At 42.5% G+C, this 22,326-nt stretch overlaps 1 protein-coding gene across 2 annotated transcripts; it reads right to left on the bottom strand.

Annotated features, from left to right (window-relative positions):
* Positions 1–527: 527 nt before the first annotated feature.
* On the bottom strand, positions 528–22,233 carry TBC1D7 (TBC1 domain family member 7). Of its 2 annotated transcripts, none has more exons than XM_027604156.1 (8): positions 22,034–22,233; positions 20,593–20,712; positions 18,877–18,957; positions 15,155–15,342; positions 11,329–11,466; positions 3,601–3,746; positions 2,147–2,276; positions 528–1,092 (listed from the first exon to the last, which is right to left on the bottom strand). In XM_027604156.1, exons 2-8 carry the CDS (start codon positions 20,702–20,704, stop codon positions 1,006–1,008), a joined length of 882 nt encoding a protein of 293 aa, XP_027459957.1. In that variant the 5' UTR covers positions 20,705–20,712; positions 22,034–22,233; the 3' UTR covers positions 528–1,005. The 2 variants fall into 2 exon arrangements, with proteins under 2 accessions (XP_027459957.1, XP_027459958.1); XM_027604157.1 differs by lacking the exon at positions 22,034–22,233 and adding an exon at positions 21,881–22,016.
* Positions 22,234–22,326: the final 93 nt, after the last annotated feature.

Raw genomic sequence — 22,326 nt, forward strand, 5'->3', positions numbered from 1 at the left:
CAGGCTCCTGCAGGTCCAACAGCTGAATCAGTCTTGAACAAAGGGCCTTGTCTCAATCACCGGTCTCAAAGCCTACAACTGTCCAATCAACAGTAACCATTATGGTGTCACAACAGGGCCCAGGGGCATTAGCTATTAACCTTAGCCTGCCATTTCTCCCATTCCAATGCTGGGTGGCAGAGTGCTCCCTAGAGCTCACCCAACATTTAATGACCCATCAGGAAAAAGCATGACAGGGACGCCTGGGTGACTCAGTCGTTAAGTGTCTGCCTTAGGCTCAGGTCATGATCCCAAGGTCCTGGGATCGAGCCCCGCATCGGGCACCCCACTCTGCGGGAGGTCTGCTTCTCCCTCTCCCACTCCCCCTGCTTGTGTTCCCTCTCTTGCTGTGTCTCTCTCTGTCAAATAAATAAAATCTTTAAAAAAAAAAAAAAAGGAAAACACGACATCCACAAGTATTCTCTCTCCTGGTAGGTAAACTTAGACATATTTTGTTCCATAACTTTCATTCTGATTGACACAGAGAAAAAAAAAATATAAGGCTTTTATTGAAACCTATTTGGCAAGACAAAGCCTCAGAAAGCAGACAGCTTAGATTTAAACAAGTACCGCATCAACGAGAGCCGAATCTGAGTTGTCAACAAAAGGTAGTTGTTTTTTATTCCAGAAATAGCTTTAGAAAGTAACGAGCGTGGTGCTAATTAGAGAGGAGCAGGGCAGGCTTGCCTATCAAAGCACCCACCCTCCCTGGCTGATGCATGGAAAACGGGGAGGTATTTTTTGAATAACCCTTTTAAATGCTATTCAGAGTTGAGCTTTGTACTTCTGTGTAACCACAAGTTGCTGCTCCAAACAGTGTCACCAGGTATCTTAAATAATTTTACTGGGGGAAAAATGATGCTTTGAGCACCAAAGCAAGAACCAGATTTTCAGTGAGTGTAGTGGGCAGCGTCCTGAGAACACACCGCTCAGCGCGGCCTGGTAGGCCGTGTGTGCAGGGAGCCATCAGGCTGAGTGCACTGGGGTCCCGCAGTGCTTGTGCCACAAGTCGATGGCCTTGCTCACAATCGCGTCCGAGCTGTCCTGGGGAATCTGTGGACAAGCAAACCAGTCGTCGTGAAATTTCAGCATGTATTAACATCCTTGTCTCCCTCATTCCCTGCACCATAGCACTTACATCCCCATCCACCCGCCGCCCCCACCCCCCCAACCCCCGCCGCTGAATTCTCACGACTTTTCAGAAAGCGGTCATGTGAAAGGCTGCGGCCAGGATCTTTGTTTCACAGGCCACGGGAGGACAGGCTGAAGAGCTCCGCTCAGACTACCCGGGTTTCAAGCCAGCACTGCCTACTGTGTGCCCCCCGGCAGGCTATCCAAGTTCAGATCCCATCTCTAAAAGGGGGCAAATGACAGCCTCTCTTCCTAGGGCCATTTAGGATTATGTGGGAGACTCCATGAAAAATACTTAGCATGGGCCCTGGCACTGTCAGCCACTAACAGAATGCTGAGGACTCATGTATTCACCACGCCTTCACGTGGTACTATTTACTGAGCTGCTATTCAAATGTTAATAGCGGCCAATTAAAAAAAAAGAATAGATTCTGGGTCCAGTGAAATTCATCCCAGCATAAATCTCCTCCAACTCTTGCCTGGTTAAGGGTATTCTAAGATACACGTAGATTCATTTAGACCCTTCCCTACACGCAGTAAGTATATACTTAAGCACATGATCAAACCCAACTGGGATTCCGCCAGATATTAACAGCAATGAAAGGGCTTACAAAATCCCCCACAACATCAGGCTTCCATTTCCACTAAGAAGGATTACTCCACCTCGTATGACAGATCTCACTCACCTCTTCCTTTTCTCAACAAGCTTCCTGGTGGTCACATCAGGCGATAAGACTCTGGTCTTCAGACACACACTCACGGTAACAGTCTCACTACTCAGACCATCATCCCCCAGAGAGAGGATGCAAATTATAACTCACAGACCAACTTTAAGCTAAATGTTTCCAAGGGGAAAAAGTGTTTCTTATAACGTAAAAATATCAGAGAAAGAATGTAATGCAGTAGGAAAATCTGGCTTGCTAAACGGACTTCCTTTCTAGATTCAAAATCAAATTTTAAAAAAAAGCACACTTACATTTTCCAGAAACTTTGTTATCTTCTCTGCACTGTTCAGAGCCATTACTTTTATTTTAAAGGTTAATAAAATTTCCACAGCTACAAAAACTAGGATCTTACAGGATCCACTTACAACTTTATCCCAAACCCTATAAAAAAAAAAAATCAAGTGATGTAATAAAATTATTTGAGTTTGAAATTTATGTTTAGTTAAACATCTCAAATTACAAAATTAAATCAAATTACTCCTTTTAAGTATAAACTTCAGAGAAAAGCAGTAATGAAATAATCATCAGAAAAGCAAAAACACAACAAATCAGCCATTTTGGAACATATTTCACACACAATCAGCACTGGAAGGGAAAAAGGAATGATCACTAAAAAGTACTTGCTCTGTAAGAGATCCACCAGACACCCATTCCCTAAGGTGTCTGACATTTAAGGGAAGGACAGTCTTAAACCAAAGTTTGGATTTTATTAACATTGTGTAATGCTAATCTAATAATTAAATACTAAGGAATAACAAAAGTGGCATATGAAATGAGATCAATGCAATTTCATTTTCTAGTGGTTCAAATTCCTAAAACTTCTCCAAGAGCTTACTTAAGGAGCTAGGAGGCACCTGGGTGGCTCAGTGGGTTAAGCGTCTAACTTTGGCTCAGGTCACGATCTCAGGGTCCTGGGATCGAGTCCTGCATCGGGCTCCCTGCTCAGCAGAGAGCCTGCTTCTCCCCTCTCCGCCCCCTGCCCGTGCTCTATCTCGCTCTATCTCTAATAAATAAATAAAATTTTTTTAAAAAGAGCTTAAGGGGCTAGTTATTGATCTGCGACCACTCTAGAAAAACTATTCTGATAATTCCTATACCTCTTAAAGTTGGTGTTATACTCTATGTGCTTAGTCATGTACTGTCTTGTGATGTTCTCTGCACGTCACCTTTCTTCCCAACTACCTCATACAGTCTTGGGGAGGGGACAGGACTCTGAAATGCCAGCAACACATGTCTGAAACAAATGAAAGCTGAATGTGAGTCTCTGATCTCTGCCCACCTTCAGCTACTTTAAAGATGTCACGATGGAACTAAGAAATAGGAAGATTGCCTCCAGATCAGGATCTACCACATTTCTGGAAAAGAAAAGCTTAGACCTATATAAGCTCCCGGAGACGGTTTCAGATGTGAATAGTGTACAGCATCCAACAGACTGAGGGCCTTCAAGTTTTCTAATTGTATATTCTAATATTTCTACCATTAACATTAATTTGTATTCATGTGAGGTTAATGTTACTAACATTCCAGCATTTCTAACTGTATAAATAATAAGTAGAATCAAGTTGCTCTGTTGCCTGCCAGAGAAGTTAACTTAAAATTATGGTATTGTCCTAAAGCAAATTCATACTCTGAAGGACGATCACATGAAAAACCAGGATGCTCCTCGGCCTTCAGGCCTTCGACCATCTCTGAAAGCGATACTTGCCTCTGTAAACTGGATTCAGGCAAGCACCCTGCGAAGCACCTCTTGAACCAGAGATCATAAGGAAGTCTGGACAGCGCGGAACACGTCTTCAGATGACTCAGCAAACGGCTATCTTCCAGATTCAAGTATTGTTCAAAAGCCTTTGGCTAATGATTAAACAGGAAGGGAGATTACTCGTTTTCTGTGACATAACATTACCCGATCCTACAGCCTGTGATGAGTAAGATGAATCGAATGTACATGCTGAATGCAAGTAAGTGCTAGAAAACAAAACGTAAGACTCACCCAAGTCATGGGTGATGCAAAGTTCCCAGGTCAGCACTAACCAGAGCACCCAGCAATGCGGGACTGAGGGTTTTCCAGGACGGGACCGGGCAAAACAAAACAGTTGGTCCCCCTAATGTGCCCCCTAACAGCACTAACAAGGTTCCACAGCCAAAGGGAAAAGTCAACTGTTCAGGGGAACTAAGAAAGGCCCATGACACTCCCAGCTGCCCTGGAGCCGTAGACGATACACTCAGGAAAAAGGGAGAAGGGGAAAGGGTAAGACCAAATAAACAGAGTGGGACCAAAATGGGGAGAGGGAGTTCAGAAGAATGAGACGAAAAGGGCCCACCAGCCCTAGACCACACTTCTGCCACTCTGTACCCCGCGTGCAGGAGAATTCTCAGGAGGCAGAGAAATAACGTGGGGGGAACAAAGCACCTGGATTCCATCTGGTAGCCTCTCCCATGAAAGGTTAAGCAGCAGCCAACTCTAGGAGCCTGGGCGAGCTAACAAAGCCAGCTCCCAGACCAGCCAAATCCACCTGGCAAGCTGCTGTATTTAGGGTCCACTGGCCAAGAATGGCGCTTGGGGGTCAAACCCTGAAGTCTGTATTCCTTATCCAGAAAAACACAACGACATCCCTTATCACCTAAGCAAATGCAAATGTTTATTTTACTAAATATCTGCATCTCGCCCAAAGAGGTAATTCATAACCCTTACAATGTTGGCTAGAGCCAAACCCTATGCTACATACAGGGAATAGAGTAAATGATGACATAATGACATAATGTCCCTGCCTTCAGGGAGCGTACAATCTGCTTGAGACAAACATATAGGGGCACCTGGGTGGCTCAGTCGTTAAGCATCTGCCTTCGGCTCAGGTCATGATCCCAGGGTCCTGGGATCGAGCCCCTCATCAGGCTCCCTGCTCAGCGGGAAGTTTGCTTCTCCCTCTCCCACTCCTGCTTGTGTTCCTGCTCTCACTGTCTCTCTCTCTGTCAAATAAATAAAATCTTTTAAAAAAAGAGAGACAACCATGTAATAAAGCTATCATGGGGTAAGCACAGGATGCTGGACACGTTGAGGTGGGACTCCAAACCCAGGCTTTACAAGTCACCCTTTCCCAGAGAGGTGACATCCGAGCTGGCTTACAAAGAATGACGGGAACTAGCCAGGCAAAGAGAGGCTCACATATTAATATCAGGCCCAGTTTTCTCCTCTTTCAGGGGATCTCTAATTTTTTCTGTTTAACACACAGCTCCCCAAAACAGGAGCTTTTCTCCAAAGGACAAGTTGTCAAAGGGCTCTTGTCCTCACCTTTCACCTCTAAAACCCTATCTAGAATTTTGGGTGGTTCTGCCAATGGAATGTTTTTTCACAAACTGACATGGGTGAACACACACATACACATATTTATATATTATGTCTCATAGCAAAGAAAATCTCATCCAAAAGTCAGTACAAATAACAAATAAGATACAGATGAGTGAAATTTTTCAACTCTTTATTGCCTCTTCCCTTACCATACTGTAAACTCAGTGAGGGCAGGAACTATATCTATTTTGTTCACTGCTAGTTCTCCAATACCTAGAACATTACTCAGCATAGTAAGCACTCAATATATAATCATTGAGTAAGTAAGTGAATATCATGAACTAAATGAAATGTTGAAATACGTTAATCAACATCTTGATAATCACTCAATGTATGTCTTCCTGCCCGTCTTAAATTTTTCTAAATCTTTTTTCCTGATAATATGTTCATTATAAGAAATCTCAAAAATGCAGTAAAGAATAAAGAAGGATATAAAGATCCCTTAAACTCACACCACCCAAAGATAACTACTGATAATATATAGGTTGTATAGCACCCAATTGTTTTCCGGTATACATTACACACACTTTTATTAGTTGGCCTCATACTGAATACACAATTTAGTATCTTGCTCTTTGCACTCAACATATTGTGGGCATTTTCCCAGGTTAATAAACAACCTTAAAGGGTGAATATTCCTAAATAAAGAGAGCTTCTAAAAACAGAGAAGAAAAAGCCAAAACCTCCAAAGAAAAAATGCAAATGACTCTCACCCATAAGAAAGATGCTCAACCTTGGTATTTAAAAAAAAAAAAAAAAAAAACTACACTAAGGTTTCATCTCTAGTAATCACACGACTGGGTATTTAGGCAACTAAAAAATATAAAAACACTAATTCAAGGAGATACAAGCACCCCAATGTTTACTACAGCATTATCTACAATAACCCAAACTATGGAAACAGCCCAAGTGTTCACCAACAGATGAATGGATAAAGAAGATGTGGTATATATACACAATGGAATATTACTCAGCCATAAAAAAGAATGAAATCTTGCCATTTGCAATGACATGGATGGAGCTAGAGGGTATGATGTTAAGTGAAATAAGTCAGAGATAGGCCAGTACCATATGATCTCAGTCATATGTGGAATTTAAGAAACAAAACATGTGCGGCGCCTGGGTGGCTCAGTCAGTTAAGTGTGTGCCTTCGGCTCAGGTCATGATCCCAGGGTTCTGGGATTGAGCCCCACATTGGGCTCTCTGCTCAATGGGGAGCCTGCTTCTCCCTCTGCAGCTCCCCCTGCTTGTGCTCTCCATCAAATAAATAAATAAAATCTTAGAAAAAAAAAAAAACAGATGAACATAGGGGGAAGGAAAAAGACAGGGAGGCAAACCAGGAAACAGAAACTTAACTCCAGACAACTGATAGTTCCCAGAGGGGAGATGGGGGGTGGGTGAAATAGGCAATAGAGATTAAGAGTACACTTAACATGAGGAGACTGAGAAACATACAGAACTGTTGAATCACTATATTGTACACCTGAAACTAATACAACACTGTATGTGAACTATACTAGAATTAAAATTTTTAAAAATCAATGAAAAAAATTTCACCCTTAAAAAAAAGCTACACTAAGGTATCATCTATCTCTCACCTATCTGATCAAACAAGCTATGCTTTGTGATAACCAAATTTAGTCGGCAAAACCACAAAAATTTGAAAATGATAGACAAGATTATAAAAACTCGACTTTAACAAGAAGCTAGGAAGAAGAGATCCACTAACCACAGTAATAAAAATTTTATGGGAAACTAAGCACAGCTTAAAGAGAAAAGTTCACATAAATCAGTAAGTCAGAGAGCAACACAAAGAAAATTTAACTTTTCTTACACATTCTGAAGAACTTGAAAAAAATTCGTTAACTATTTAAAACTATGTGCTAAGTACTATAATGTACATACTAAAACAAACCTCTTTTTTGAAGATGAAGAAATTAAGGTTTAGTGGGCATTTAGTATCTTGCTGATTCAAAACTCATTTCTTTTTTTTTTTTTAAGATTTTATTTATTTTTTGACAGAGAGAGACACAGTGAGAGAGGGAACACAAGCAGGGGGAGAGGGAGAGGGAGAAGCAGGCTTCCCGCTGAGCAGGGAGCCCGATGAGGAGCTCGATGAGCCACCCAGGCGCCCCTCAAAATTCATTTCTAAAAAGAAACTGGAGTTCAAGCAAAGCCAGAGCACTTCTGAAACAGAACAACAACATGAAGGAATTTTCCCTACCAGCTACCAAAACATACGAAGGAGCTATATTGAATAAATCATATGGTATTGGCCAAAGAACAGACAAATAGCTTGATGGGGAAAAAAACCCAGAAAGAGATACAAAAACATACAGAAATCTAGTATATGATAAAGGTGGCATTTCAAATCTGTGAACAAAAGAATGAACCGACAGATAGCATTAAATGGAAGGTAGTTCTACTGCTTACTAACTGTGTGACCTTGGGCAAGTTACTTAACTGCTCTGTGCTTCAGTTTCCTCATCTATAAAAAGAGAGGTGTGCTAAAATTAAGTTTTCATGAATAAAGTAAACTGCCTGGCATGAAGCGGGAGCTTAACAACTATCAAACCGAAAGGGAAAGAGGAGGCTGACTGCAGGTTTACTGCAGTTAACAACAAAGAAACATGGTCAAACCTATGTCGGTACCAATCACAAACACAAATCCCTCACAAATTAAAGGACTCGATTTTAAAATGTTTCAATATAGAGGCACCTGGGTGGCTCAGTCAGTTAAGGCTTTGACTCTTGATTTCGGCTCAGGTCATGATCTCAGGGGTCATGAGATCGAGCTCAGCATTGGGCTCCATGCTGGGCGCTGGAGTCTGCTTAAGATGCTCTCTCTCCCTCTGCCCCTCCCACCCCACCCCCACTCCTGCTTGCTTGAGGGCACTCTCTCCCTCTAAGAAAATATTAAAATAAATAAAATATTTAAATATTTTTTAAAAGTTAGAGGAAAGTTTTTTAAAAATCTGTCTTTTAATCTTGGAGTTATCGCTGTGAATTGTGCAAGGCTGTTGAATCACAGATCTGTACTTCTGAAACAAATAATGCAAGATATGTTAAGAAAAAAGAAAAAGAAAATAGCAGGAGGGGAAGAATGAAGGGGAGTAAGTCGGAGAGGGAGACGAACCATGAGAGACGATGGACTCTGAAAAACAAACTGAGGGTCCTAGAGGGGAGGAGGGTGGGGGATGGGTTAGCCTGGTGATGGGTATTAAAGAGGGCACATGCTGCATGGGGCACTGGGTGTTATGCACAAACAATGAATCATGGAACACTACATCAAAAACTAATGATGTAATGTATGGTGATTAACATAATAAAAAATAAAAAAATAAAAAATAATTATAATCTTGGAGTTAGAAAGGGTTTCCTAAATAAGATACAAAAAGCAAAATACTGATATATCCGATTGTATCAAAACTTTAAAAATCTCTATACAACAGACAGGGAGAAAAGACTGTCAACATATGTAACGCAGGATTAATATCCTGACTATATCAATAACTCTTACAAATAAAAAAGAAAGATGCAAACAAAATAGAGAGGTGGACAAATACAAATGACCAATAAGCATATGCAAAGCTGTTCAGCTTCACCAAAAAATGAGGATATGTAAATTAAAATGAGATACCATTTTCACTATCAGATTAAAATTTAAGAAACTGATACTATCAGGTATTGGCAATGGAGTGGAAAACAGAAAATCTTATCTGTTGGGGGAAGCAAAATCGGTATGCCTTCCAGGTGAGCAGCCTGGCAATGAAAAACTTTAAATACATTTCTCTTTCAACCTAGCAATCCCCTTACAGGGACCTGCCCTACAGAAACACTCACATATGTAGAAAGGCTCATGTAGAAGGGCATGCAGACTGTCAACATGGAACTGTTATATTAAAATACGGCAAAATTCTTAACAGGAAATAATACGAACACATTTTTAAGAGGAAAAAAAAGTGGTTCTAAATGAGTAGCTCTCAACCCTAGCCACACTTCAGAATCACCTGAAGCTTTTAAAAAAAAAAATAGAATTCTGGGCCTCACCCACCCCCAGAGATTCTGACTTAATGGGTTTGGGTGGAGGAAAGGTAATAATTTTTTAAAAGCTCCCAGGTGGTTCTAACAGGAAGTTAGGGCTGAACACTACTGATCTGCACTGACTTGGAAAGTGCTCCAAGACATCAAGTTTAAAAAAAAAATTGCAGAGGGGCGCCCGGGTGGCTCAGCCGTTAAGCATCTGCCTTCAGCTCAGGTCATGATCCCAGGGTTCGGGGATCAAGCCCCGCATCGGGCTCCCTGCTCTGCGGGAAGCCTGCTTCTCCCTCTCCCACTCCCCCTGCTTGTGTTCCCTCTCTGTGTCTCTGTCAAATAAATAAAATCTTAAAAAAAAAAAAAAATTTGTGGAGCCATACGAACAATATATTTATGTTTCTTTAAGTTATACATATAAAAAAATAAATCATTATATGCATGTATATGTGTGTGTATAGATGTTCACGCGTGTATATGTATGTATGTGTGGATGTGGATGGATGTACATAAAACAGTCTAGGATATACGCCCAGCTAATGACAGCGTTTACTTCTTAGAAAGTGGGGGATGAGGGCGTACAGATATATAGGAATACTGGATTCATCCAGATTAATACTTCAAGAATATACTTATTGTGTTATCAAAAATAAAGAATTCGTTAAACATAAACTAGCAAAATGCTACCGAATTTACTTCGATACTAAATAAGAAAGGCTAATTAAATCATGGTATAATCTGGATCTCTTGATTTAATTAAGCAAGTAACATTATGCTTCCATCGCCATGCTTGTTTTTATTGAAATCAACTAAGTGGATTAAATTTTAAAATTCTGAAAATCAAATTTACGTAATTGAAATCTATAAAACTCCCTTGTAACAGTGCTCTACAAAGCTAAAGGGTCTTCTCGCCAACTGCCCTGACAACTGCAGTTAGCACAGGGGTCCTCAGGGCTCCATCGACCTCCATCAGCGCCCCTCATCTGGCCCTGAAACCACGATCTCGGTCACTGCTTTCAACAGAATTTCCAAATGAAACAACTCAATGATTTAAGAAAAGAGACATTCATTTTTAAAGGAGAGAGACAAAGGGAAAAAACTAGAAAAACAGGATGGCAAAGAACCACCAGCTTATGTGGAGGGAGCAAGTGCAGTGCCACTCTCTGGACTCCCAAGTGAGTGAGTCCAGCCAGCCGGGAGGCTGCCCAGCTCAGAGCCATTCACCTCTCCTTCCTCACTAACAGAATCCTAGCTTAACAGATCACAATGTGCCTGGCTAAAACCAAACCAAACCACATTTCCCAGCCTCTGCAGCAGAGGTGGCCAGGTGCCATAGTCCTGCCACTAAAAGATATGAGGAAGGAGAGTATGGCCAAGAGAGACAGACTGGACTGGCCATTCCTTCTACTCCTTCACTTTTGACTTAGCCCTTCCCTCCTACCTGCCTAGAACACAGAGGTCACGGCTGTCGCTCCAGCATCCAGCTGTGAGAAAGAGAGGAAGGATCACCCCTAACAATGCTGGACCAAAAGGGCAGGAGCCCAGGGCCCCGCAGATATCATGGCACTGTGGCACCAGCTCTGGCCTGCCTTATCTCTAGACTTCTGGTTACGTGAGAGAAAAAAACTAAAGCCTCAGGCAGTTGGGCTTTCCGTTACATGCAGCAAATTCAAATCTTAACTAATTCAGAGAGGCAGTTCTAGATAAAGCCAGTAGATTCTAGACCAGGATAAGGAACAGAAAAGAGCAGGGGTTGCCAACCACAGCATGCAGCAGGGCAAATCCAGCCACGACCGTTCTTTTATGCACTGTCAATGGCCACTTCGGTGCAAGAGTAACAGAGCTGAGTGTTGGCAAGAGAGAGACAGAGACACAGAGACCATCTGGCCCACCAACCTGGAAATATTTACTACTTGATCTTTTACGGAAAACATTGTTGGCTCTTACTATAGAGGGTCCGCTCATAATTGTAGCAGCATGAGGAAGTAAGGCTATTTCCCCAGTACCACTGCTCACCCCTACCCCCGCAAGAGCCAAAAAAGCACCCCTTACCAGCTGGGGTAAAAACTCCCGGTACTTATTATTTAATTGGTTCACAAAGCATCGGATAATCCAGTAACAGTCGACACTATCCTCTACCATCTCTTCCACGGCTTTGGCAATGGCAAGAAATACTTCATCTTCTGGTTCCTGAAAGATTAATAATAAATCTCTGGTAAAGGGAGGGAGCCAGCAGAAGAAAGGAATACATATTTCTCTCATAAAAATGAAACCTTACCCCCTAACTTTTGAAGAAGCTGCATTAATAAATCAAAGTGGAACCAAAAAGCACACAGTCTACCACTAAAGAGAAGACCAGGGCAGAGATATGAGCAGGTAACCAAAGAAATCTATTTGTATCAGGGGTGCTTACGACTGTCCAGGTTTCAGACTGAGCACTCAGAGATTTTTCTACCTTTTAACATTTAAGGTCATCAAAGAAAACATAAATCATAAGCAAAGTGCTCTCTCCACCCAAAAGTATTCCCAGGGCTAGAAGAGAATTTCTTTCAAAAGTATGTGATAAACATCACAAATAACTGGAGACGTTTGTTAATACAGTAATTTGCAAAAGTTCAAGGACTCCAAAAGGACTAATAAAGCATCTTCTTAAAAAAAATGAAGCATTTTCTTTATTTCAAAGCATTCATACGTATCTTTAGAATTTTGTTCTAAGCACCCAATAAGTTAAAATGTCCCTAGAATCATAATTTTAGGAATCAGAAGAATGGCATTTCTCAAACCTGTGTCAACACTCAGAATATGAATATAAACCTTCAAGTAAATTTCAACAAAGTAATCTTATAAAAACTAGAAACTACCTGAAAATCTATTCTGTTTTCAAACACCGTATCTCACACAAAATTACATTTTCAGGAGCACCTAGGTGGCTCACTCAGTTAGGCGCCCAACTCCTGATTTCGGTTCAGGTCATGACCTCAGGGTCACAGGATCGAGTCCCACATCGGGTGTGGAGCCTGCTTGGGGGATTTCTCCCTCTGCCCCTCCCCCAGCTCACACACATGTGCACATGCACACATGCTCTCTCTTTAAAAAAAAAAATTATTTTCATCTAGGATTTAACAGCCAAAGGACTTCAGTGTAAAAAAAGAAACTAAAAAGTATCTCTCGAATCCCTTAAAAGCCCCAAGTTAAATCCCTCTGGTTTAAAAAAGTATTTCATTTTAGGCCTCCTTTCAACTTCTTAGTATTCTATAAAATGTCCAAGAGTAAGAGGATCACAGTAGGAAACAAACGGAGGGTTGCTGGAGGGGAGTGGAGCCAGGGGATGGGGAACCGGGTGCTGGGCATGAAGGAGGGCACTTGATGGGATGAGCACTGCATGTTCTATGCAACTGATGAATCACTGAATTCTACCCCTGAAGCCAATAATACATTATATGTTAATTAAATTAAATTAAAATAAAAATTTTTTTAAAAAGTAACAGAATCACAGAAAATAAATTTTTCTAAACATTAATTAACGTATCAGAGGATGAGAGAGAAGGAAGAAAAGGAAAAGACAGTCTCCTTTCTCAGACTCCCACCCCTTACTGGGCACTGTGCTGGGCGCTCCTGAACATGGCATCTCACTGGCTCTAGGACAGTCTGAGGGGTAGGGAAGAGGACCAGTGTTCGTGAGTATGTTCCCAGCCCTGTGTCGAGCGCTGTCACACCCTCTACTATATGGTAACACTAATGAGGCTGAGTGGGGCTTGATGACTGGGGAGATGTGCGGTGGCAGAGCCAAAACCAACACTTTGATGGTGCGTCTGCCCAAGACTACAGCTAAGGTGTCTGGGCTTGGAGCACGGGCAAGCTAAGTAGGAATGAGGTGAAAACCATAACCTATCATTTAGATTTCTTGAATAGATAATCTAACCTAATTTAATACATAATTTAAGAACTTGCAGAGTACTACCAACTTTGCTCTGCCAGAGATAAGCAAAATTTACAGAAGTTTGTTAAGATGGGGCGCCTGGGGGTGCCTGGGTGGCTCAGTTGGTTAAGCAACTGCCTTCGGCTCAGGTCATGATCCTGGAGTCCCGGGATCGGGTCCCACATCGGGCTCCCTGCTCAGCGAGGGGCCTCTTCTCCCTCTAACCCTCCCCGCTCTCATGTACTCTCTCTCTCTCTCATTCTCACTCTCTCAAAATAAATAAATAAATCTTTAAAAAAAAAAAAAGATGGGGTGCCTGGGTGGCTCAGTCGTTAAGCATCTGCCTTTGGCTCAGGTCATTATCCCAGGGTCCTGGGATCGAGCCCCGCATCAGACTCCCTGCTCCACTGGAAGCCTGCTTCTCCCTCTCCCACTCCCCCTGCTTGTGTTCCGGCTCTCGCTGTCTCTCTCTCTGTCAAATAAATAAATAAAATCTTTAAAAAAAAAAAAAGTTTGTGAAGACTTCCAATTATTTTCAGGGCCATTCTCTCTTGATAACCTTAATACGAGTGGACAACCTCAGGTCTGTCCGTGGGAGCCACATCATTCACTTCAAAAGAAAGAACAAGTCAAAACTCAAACTGCTATGTGGGTAGGTTGCAAACTGCAATAAAAAAATAAGTTTCGGGGTGCCTGGGTAGCTCAGTGGGTTAAGCATCTGCCTTCGGCTCAGGTCATGATCCGGGGTCCTGGGATCAAGCCCCACATCGGGCTCCCTGCTGAGTGGGGAGTCTGCTTCTCCCTCTGCCCGCCCCCGCCCCCAGTTCATACTAAGTCTTTTTTAAAAAAAAGTTTTATAGAATAGCACAGCTTGCAGGCAAATCCTGATTTTGAGCAATCACTGTTTTAGCCACACACACACACACACAAAGTTAAAATGCCTAAAATGAACTTCCAATTGCATTAAAATAGCCAAAGCCCAAGAGCTATAATCATTCCTTTGCCTGAACTTTCCCTCTTTCCCCTTTATGAACAACAAGCAGTCCAAGTAACTGGAGTTAAGAGTTTGTCAAACACAGAAGTTTAAAAACAGGTTGGGGCCTATTGGGCTGAGGCCGAGGAGGGTCAAAGTAAAGGAGGCAGTCCACTGGGCCTGCAGGTGAGGGCCAAGAGGTAGCTGGCACTACCGCTTACAACCAGAAGAATGAGCAAAGAAGTAAACGTACTAGGGGAGCCTTTTCATATTTGCCACTGTCAGACAGGAAGCTGCAAACACAGAAGGGTGAAGGCAAGAAGAACTGGTGGTGCTGGGCTGGGATCACAGGCATCAGCATGAACTGAGCCTTTTTCATATTCAGAGATGAAGAGACATATAAACATACATAGGTGTGTGTGAATGTGTGTACAGGATTCTATACATTTATAGAATGTATATGTATTTCCTAGCTCTGCCGACAGGCCCTAGAAGCAACATCACACTGGAAACAACAAGCATATCTAGTGCTCCCTTCTTGGTTTCTAAATACCACACACTGTTCAAAACAGAAATGGCTGATTTTAGGACTGGGGTAGAAAAAGTACAAGATGGGCTTGGAGTATCTTTTTGTGCCAGAAAGTAAGGAAATGCTCAATGATGGAACTTGTCATAAAAACACAGAGGAGAGCCATTGAATGTTTCTAAAGTGGGGCACCTGGGTGGCTCAGTCAGTTAAGCATCTGCCTTTGGCTCAGGTCATGGTCCCAGGGTCCTGAGATCGAGCCCCGCATGGGGCTCCCTGCTCAGCGGATAGCCTGCTTCTCCCTCTACCTCCTGCTCCCCCTGCTTGTGTGTGAGAGCTCTCTCAAATAAATAAAATCTTAAAAAAAAGTTTCTAAGGCAAAATATGATGCAAAGGCCAGCAAGACAGGACAGTCTAGAGTTACACTAAGCATCAAGCATCAGGCTAAAGTACCACTAACCAGTGGAAAGGAGGGACTTCGAGGCAACTTCCCAGACTCCAGCTGATACATGCGGAGATAGACTTCAACCTGAGGTGTGGCATCGCTGACAAAGCGAACAACTTCCAGGGCATGAAGGACATCACAGTACTGCTCTTTGCGATACATCATCACCTGGGCATGGGATTCGTGGTGCGGAGGCAGGATCCCTATACAGAGACCGAGAGGGAAAAAAAGAACGGGCAAAATACTGAGACACAGACCCAAATCCCTCTATTACAGAGAACCAAGTGAGAAGCTGCCTAGCACGATTAGACTGGAATCACACAGGTGTTTAGTTACCACAGATTCTGTTTTACAAATTCTCTCTATAAAACAGTCTTAAATTTTAAGTACTAAAGGCCAACTGCATCACTGATATTTAAGAGAAATATAAGGGCATCAAAAAGCCCTTGAATAAGTGTGCCACCTAAACAACATAACCACATCAATTATCATAATGATTTCATTCAATTTATGACTGTCGGCCCAGGGCTCCCCCAGCTCTTACAGACGTATCTCCAGGTTTTGCACTTGGTCCCTGCTATGGACTGACCTGTTTCCCCCCAAAATTCATATACTAAAGCCCCAGCCCCAATGTACCTATAAGTGGAGATAGGACTAATAAGGAGTGATTAAGGTTAACTGAGGTTGTAATCCAAACAAAGCTGGTGCCCTTCTAAGAAAAGGAAGACATCCCAGAGTTTGCGGTCTCTCTCTCTCTCTACCATGTGGGGACAGAGTGGGAAGGTGAGCATCTACAAGCCAAGAAGGGAGGCCTACAGCACCAACAACCAAACCAGCCAGCACCCTTGATCCTGGACTTCTCAGCCTCCAGAACCGTGAGGATATAAACTGTTGTTTAAGCTGCCCAGTCCGTGGTATTTAGTGAAGGCTGCCCGAGCTAACAATACAGGCCTCTCTTCTCAGAGCCACCAACAACTCATCAAATCCTTCTCTTCCCCAACAGGCAAACTTGCTCACAAAGTGGCTTAGCTTCAGGACCACAGAAATCTCTAATTCTCGCTGATGAGGCCACCTTACATTACATTCTGATGCCATTTTATGCTCATTAACCCATTTAGACATGTCTACCCGTGAGGCTTTGGGGCAAAAACCTATCTTTTTTTTTTTTTTTTTACAAACAAATGGCATGGAGAAAGCCTAATGGAAAGAGCACTGGACAGGCTTTCAGTCTAGTCCCAGGTCTGATAACACCAGGACTCTCACAAATGTCTCTCTGGAAACTTGTTTCCTCAGCTGTCAGAGGTGGGAAATGGGATGGATAAGCATTTCACCAAATGTTCTTTGTACAACTAGCCCCAAAAGTCCACATGAGAAAACATGTACCAAGGGTCAAATAGATTTATAAAACAGTGACAATGAATTTTCAAGGCTCTAAATTCTGCTATTAAAAAAAAACATCTTAGGAGTGCCTGGGTGGCTCAGTTGGTTGAGCGTGTGACTCTTGATTTCTGCTCAGGTCATGATCTCAGGGTCCTGGTATTGAGCACCACATCAGGCTCTGCGCTGAGCGCAGAGTCTACTTGGAATACTCGCTCTCCCTCCCCCCACCCTGCATGCTCTCTCTCTCTAAAATGAATAAATAAAATCTTAAAAATCTTATTTATTCCAGCCTCATTAAATTTAACAAGACCGTATAGGAACACGGATTCTGGAGTCAAAGTTCCTGGGTTTGAACTAGCTCTAAAATTAACTGGCTGGATGACAGTCAGCAACTTACTTAGTTTTCCTACACCTTAGCTTCTCCATCTGAAAAATGAGACTAATAATACCCATCTCATAGTTATTGTAATGATTAAAAAATGAATATACATAAAGCGCCTAGGAAGTATACAGCACGTGCTAGGCTAGTACGTTTGACTAGTTCACTCTGGTATAAAAAACACAGATCCAGTATTCTAAAGAATATTCTGGGAAACAAAAGTTGGATGGGCTCTAAAGACTTTAGCTAACATGATGCCATGTTAACATTAGAACCTAACTCACCTAAATGTTCTTTGTCCTGACATAAAGCTTTACCTACCTTAGCTTTGGGGTTCTGTGCCAGGCTTCTAGAAAAGTCAAGGGAATACACTAAAATGTCCTCCAAATCTGGGCTAATAAAGACTAAACAGCTGTAATTCAACCTTCTTCATACTACTAGGGGCAGCACAGTGCTTCCCATATTAAGTCTCAAACTAAGAGCTAGTTCTAAAAAGCTTCTTTCCGATATTTACCTAAATCTATCAGGAAGCAGGCCTGACAAGGTCCCTGAGTAATCAACACCTGTGCTGGGAAGAGTTAGCTTGTCTCCTACACAGCGTGGCAGTTCCAAATCTCCAGCGTCTTTACCACAAAATAACAAGAAACGCTTACCTGATAAAAACAAGTGGGAAAAACAGAGGTGATGAACGAGTCTTGGCACTCACGAAGTGTCACAGAGTCCCACGAATCCGCTGGTATTGTTAACTCATAAGACACATAGTATTTCCCAGCAGAAATAGATAGTATCGACATTACTGCCTAAAAGACATCCCTGGAAGGTTTGTTTTTTGTTGTTGTTGCTTTTTTTTTTTTGATGGCCACCGGAAACACCAAGATTGAAGAAAAAAATGCTCAGGGAAAAACTACAATAGTTGATACTTGCTCTCTATACGTTACCTGGATGGTGGCCCACCAGAAACCCAAGTGCACAAAGACTGCCAGGATGCACAACAAAAAAAGGCATCATATGGTGCTTTCTAGTGTGGGTTGTATTCCCTCGCGGCCTCCACATTACATAATCAGACTTAGGACTGCAGATTTCTCAAGCCCTGAAAATACAGTACATTTTGGAAAGAAAATGGGCCCTACCAACCTAAGCTCAAATCCTAGCTCAGCCACAGACTGCCAGGCCTTAGGTAAGTGATTTAGCCTGTGGTCTTTGTCCCCATCTGTAAAACTGGGATATTAACACCTACGTCACAGGAGAATTCTGGGATTACTCTCATTTTTTTTTTAAAGAAAGAAAGAAAAGGAGAATGGTAATGGATGGATGTTATATGCATCAGTGGGCTCAGCAGTCATAGAAAAACAATCCTCGGCTCAAAAGGGATGCTGCCGATCGCTTGTGGAACCTAATACACTTTTTCTTCCACAGAAACTGAGCGGGTTCCTTTCTCCTTCTCCTTCAGCCCCTCATCACTGAAATGTACCCATTTGTGCTTCTAGGAAGTAAAAACTCTTCCATTTCTTTCTGACTCAGAGAGCACTCATCAGGAGGTTAGAACTCTGCAGCTGGGAATCACAGAGATAACAAATTGAGAGCTACGACCTTGGAGTTAATTTAGCTCAATAGCCTCATTTTACAGGTGCAAAAACTGAGGCCTAGCAGGGTCTTCCTCAGGGTTACCCAGGTGATGGTAAAGCCCAGATCACTTCTTTCTCCAATACGATGCTCTTCCCATGCCCGGTTTCAGGAACACACGTTACTTTCTCTTCTATCATGACTAAACTGACACTCTTAGAGTCATATTTAATCAACTGCTACTGAAGTCACCTTCTTAAACAAACGCTTTCACGGTGAGCAGTAATTCAGTCTCCTGACAGGAGACCCAATATGCAAAAGGCCTAAAAAAATCCTTTTTCTGACAGATAAGATGACGAATATCCCCTCATTCAACACTTTTGAAGATAAACCTTCCAACCGTTGGGTCTCATACCTAGAAGCACCTTCCACACCAGCGCACGGTACATGGATGGGAGAGGGAACCTCTGACTAAAAGTACAAAGTTTCTCAATATCTAGAGGAAGGAAAAGAAAAAAAAAGTTAGAAGCTTTTTACGCTGATCACATGAAAGTGCATCTCATTTTTAAAAAATTAAAGTAGAGTGACATTTCTTCAGAAGAATTCTACTCCTGTCAGTAAATCTAGGAAAGGCGATGCTGGTCTGATTTCTAGCCCAGGTGTTCCATCAACTAGCTGTTTAAAAACAATCAGTGCGGGCGCCTAGGTGGCTCAGATGGTTAAGCGTCTGCCTTCGGCCCGGGTCATGATCCCAGGGTCCTGGGATCGAGTCCCGCATCGGGCTCCCTGCTCCTTGGGAGCCTGCTTCTCCCTCTGCTTCTCTCTCTCTCTGCTCCTCTGTCTCTCATGAATAAATTCTGTGTGTCTCAAATGAATAAATAAAATCTTAAAAAAAAAAAAAACAATCAGTGCTTCATGGCATAGGTGATGCATTTTGCATATATTACTATATTCCCTACAACATAGCAGTAGGTACTATTTATGGAATTTATTTCATTTAATCCATACTGCAAGCTTGTCGGGTGCAGCAAATGGGGTGCCTGGGTGGCTCAGCCAGTTAAGCGTCCGATTCTTGATTTTAGCTTAGGTTGTGATCTCAGGGTTGTGGGATCAAGCCCTGCATCGGGCTCCCTGCTCAGCGGGCAGTCTGCTTCTCCCTCTCCCTCTCCCCCTCCTCCTCCTCCTCACTCATGCTCTCTCTCTCTCTCTCAAATAAAGATTTCTCTTTTTTTAAAAAAAATGCAGAAACTGAAGCTCCAAGTAATTAAGTGACTTGATTAAGTTAGTACAGCCAGTGAGTGGCATGGTCAGCCCTCAAATCTCTACATTTTCCAATATACAACACTCAAATGTCCTGGACCTCAGATCTCCCTACTTGTCAAATAAGAATAATTCCAGACATACTTAAAAAACACAGACTGTCTAGTGAGGATCAAAGATCAGGTGGGAAATGGTTTTGAAAAAAAAATTTTTTTAAAGATTTTATTTATTTATTTGACAGAGAGAGAGTACAAGCAGGGGGAACAGCAGGCAGAGGGAGAAGCAGGTTCCCCGCTGAGCAAGGAGCCCAATGCAGGGCTCGATCCCAGGACCCTGGGATCACGACCCGAGCCGAAGGCAGACGCTCAACCGACTGAGCCACCCAGGCGCCCTTGGTTTTGACATTTTAAAAGCATTCTACACATATAAAGTACTATTTTTCCCTATGGTTCAGTTTATTTTATTCTAGTCAACAGAACAGACCTTATTATTACTACAAAGAAACTAAAATGTCAATGCATAATGTAGTCTCAGTTCTCTATAGAAGAAAAATCGTGGCCAAGAGTTACTGTGAATTTACCCAAAAGCTAGTAACACCTCTGAAAACTGAGGAAAGGAAATATATGGGAAATAGGAGAAAAAACACCACTGACTTCTTGAGACCTTTCAAAGACATCTGACTTGGCCTTGGCAAAATATAAACTTGAAAAATCCATAACTTCTCCCAAAATACACTACTCACCTGTCATCCTATCACTAAAAAAATACAGCAGGTAACAAATACTTCTGAATGTCTTTTAAGATAGCATTTCTTTCAGGACAGTTGGGATGATTAAAACCCAATAACTTTAATTTAGCTTGTAAAACTCACCCAGCCGGTCATCTTTTAGGAGGATTTCCAATGATTTCTTTTCTTCAACTCCACGAAACCCCACTTTCTCATAATATACTGAACGGAAGTTTCTCTGAGAGTCCTCAGTCATGTTTCATTCTTGGAGGAGAGAGAAAGAGCAGGAAGGGGAAAGAGTGTGCTTAAAAACAAAGAATGAAGAATTGGGAATTTTTCCAATGATTTTCTGCAACTTCCCCCAAGAGTTCGATATACTAAAATAAGCTGGCTGCCCTTGCATAGGACTCAACATTAAGTATCTCCTTTTAAGCAACTAACACCACCTCACTTATGTTCCTTGGCCTAAAACCAAGACATAAACCTAAAGTCCTCTGAGCTGCTAAAATAGATTTTGCAAGGTGCAGGCACTACGGTTCCTACTTAGGGGAGTTCCTAGTCATTGCACATGTTCAAAGAAAAAAATTAGTGAAATATGAAGATAGACAATATGTCATGCAAAAGGGGTTACCAAACCGTATCCACTAGGATTCCTTTTGTTTTATAAATACTATGCATTTAAAAAATTAGACTATATTATAAAATATTGGCAATGAGTTATCTTTAGGTAGTAGGATTCCGGGTTATTTAAATCTTTCTTTTGCTTAGCCATATTTTTGAATGGGCATTTTGTAAAATGAAAATCTAAGCTGTAAAGTAAAAAGCCCCAAGTTTGCAATTACCAAAATTCAGAGCCCACCACAGATTAACAGCACCAAATCGTAAACCAGAAGAGGGGCAGGAGCCTAGCCTGTTGACAAGTGATGCCACAAAGCTGGGGACAGAATAACGACTCAAAATCTGGCATCAGAATTCAAAAAGTTCAGTGGTCTCGAGTTCTTTCACAATAAACGTTCATAAGACTGACAGCAAGTCATCAGGAAAAGGTCAAATTGGGTTGGCGTTTTAAGAATAAAATGGATGTAACACGTTTTTCAGGAAGTACTGCACTGCCTGACCCAAATGCTTAAAACGTCGATGCAAAAGAAAAAAAAAATACACATATACATAAATTTGTTTTAGAAACCTGAGGTTTTAGAAATCCTGAGAAATTTCAGACAGCCACGGTCTTATTGAAAAGATATGCTCTGAGCCCCTTCAGTCAGAGGAAGGAGGAGGAATCGTTTAAAATGAGAAATTCTAAAGGGTTCTGAGCTTTGGGGACCAATTAAAAAAAAAAAAATTCCAAAGCACTAAAACGCTAAATGAGTTCGGGGATTCATTTAAAAACAGCATCCAAACAGCTGCAGGGTGATGATGCGGTGCCCGTTACCTAAAAACGCCATTCCCGGATTGCACTACAGCGGCATACAAGTCCTGGAGGAAATACTGTAAGTGACACTCCGGCCCCTGAGCGTTCACTTCAGGAAATGCAAACACACCCTGGTCCGAGACCCCAGGTCCCATTGTCCCTATGATGCTTCACCTCTAGTAGTGGAAACCACACCCGGGTTGAGACTAAGTGGTCCGGGGGAGGCAGCGGAAACCAGGCCCAGCGCGCTGACCCGCCGGCGGGCGACGTTAGAGCCGCCGAGGACACGGACGCGCCCCTCGGGAGGAGGGAGGAGGCCAAACACCGCACCCGGGAAGCCAGCGACCCGCAGCCGCCGCCGCCACCGCCGCCGTCGCCGGACGTGACGTCAGTACCGACCCGAGGGGCGGTGCCGAGAGTGCGCGTGCGTACAGAGCATGCGCAGAAGCTCCACTCCCGCTCAGACA

The sequence above is a fragment of the Zalophus californianus genome, chromosome 7 (assembly GCF_009762305.2).
Source record: "Zalophus californianus isolate mZalCal1 chromosome 7, mZalCal1.pri.v2, whole genome shotgun sequence".
Classification (NCBI taxonomy): Eukaryota; Metazoa; Chordata; class Mammalia; order Carnivora; family Otariidae; genus Zalophus; species Zalophus californianus.

Bases quoted from the DNA above. Each gene is read 5' to 3' on its own strand.
- TBC1D7 (XM_027604156.1), bottom strand. From the start codon at position 20,704: ATGACTGAGGACTCTCAGAGAAACTTCCGTTCAGTATATTATGAGAAA. The intron at 18,958-20,592 runs GTGAGTTTTACA...TCCTTCCTCTAG, and splicing joins CCTAAAAGATGACCGGCTGG to ATATTGAGAAACTTTGTACT. The intron at 1,093-2,146 runs GTAAGTGTGCTT...GCTTGTCCACAG, and splicing joins TAACAAAGTTTCTGGAAAAT to ATTCCCCAGGACAGCTCGGA.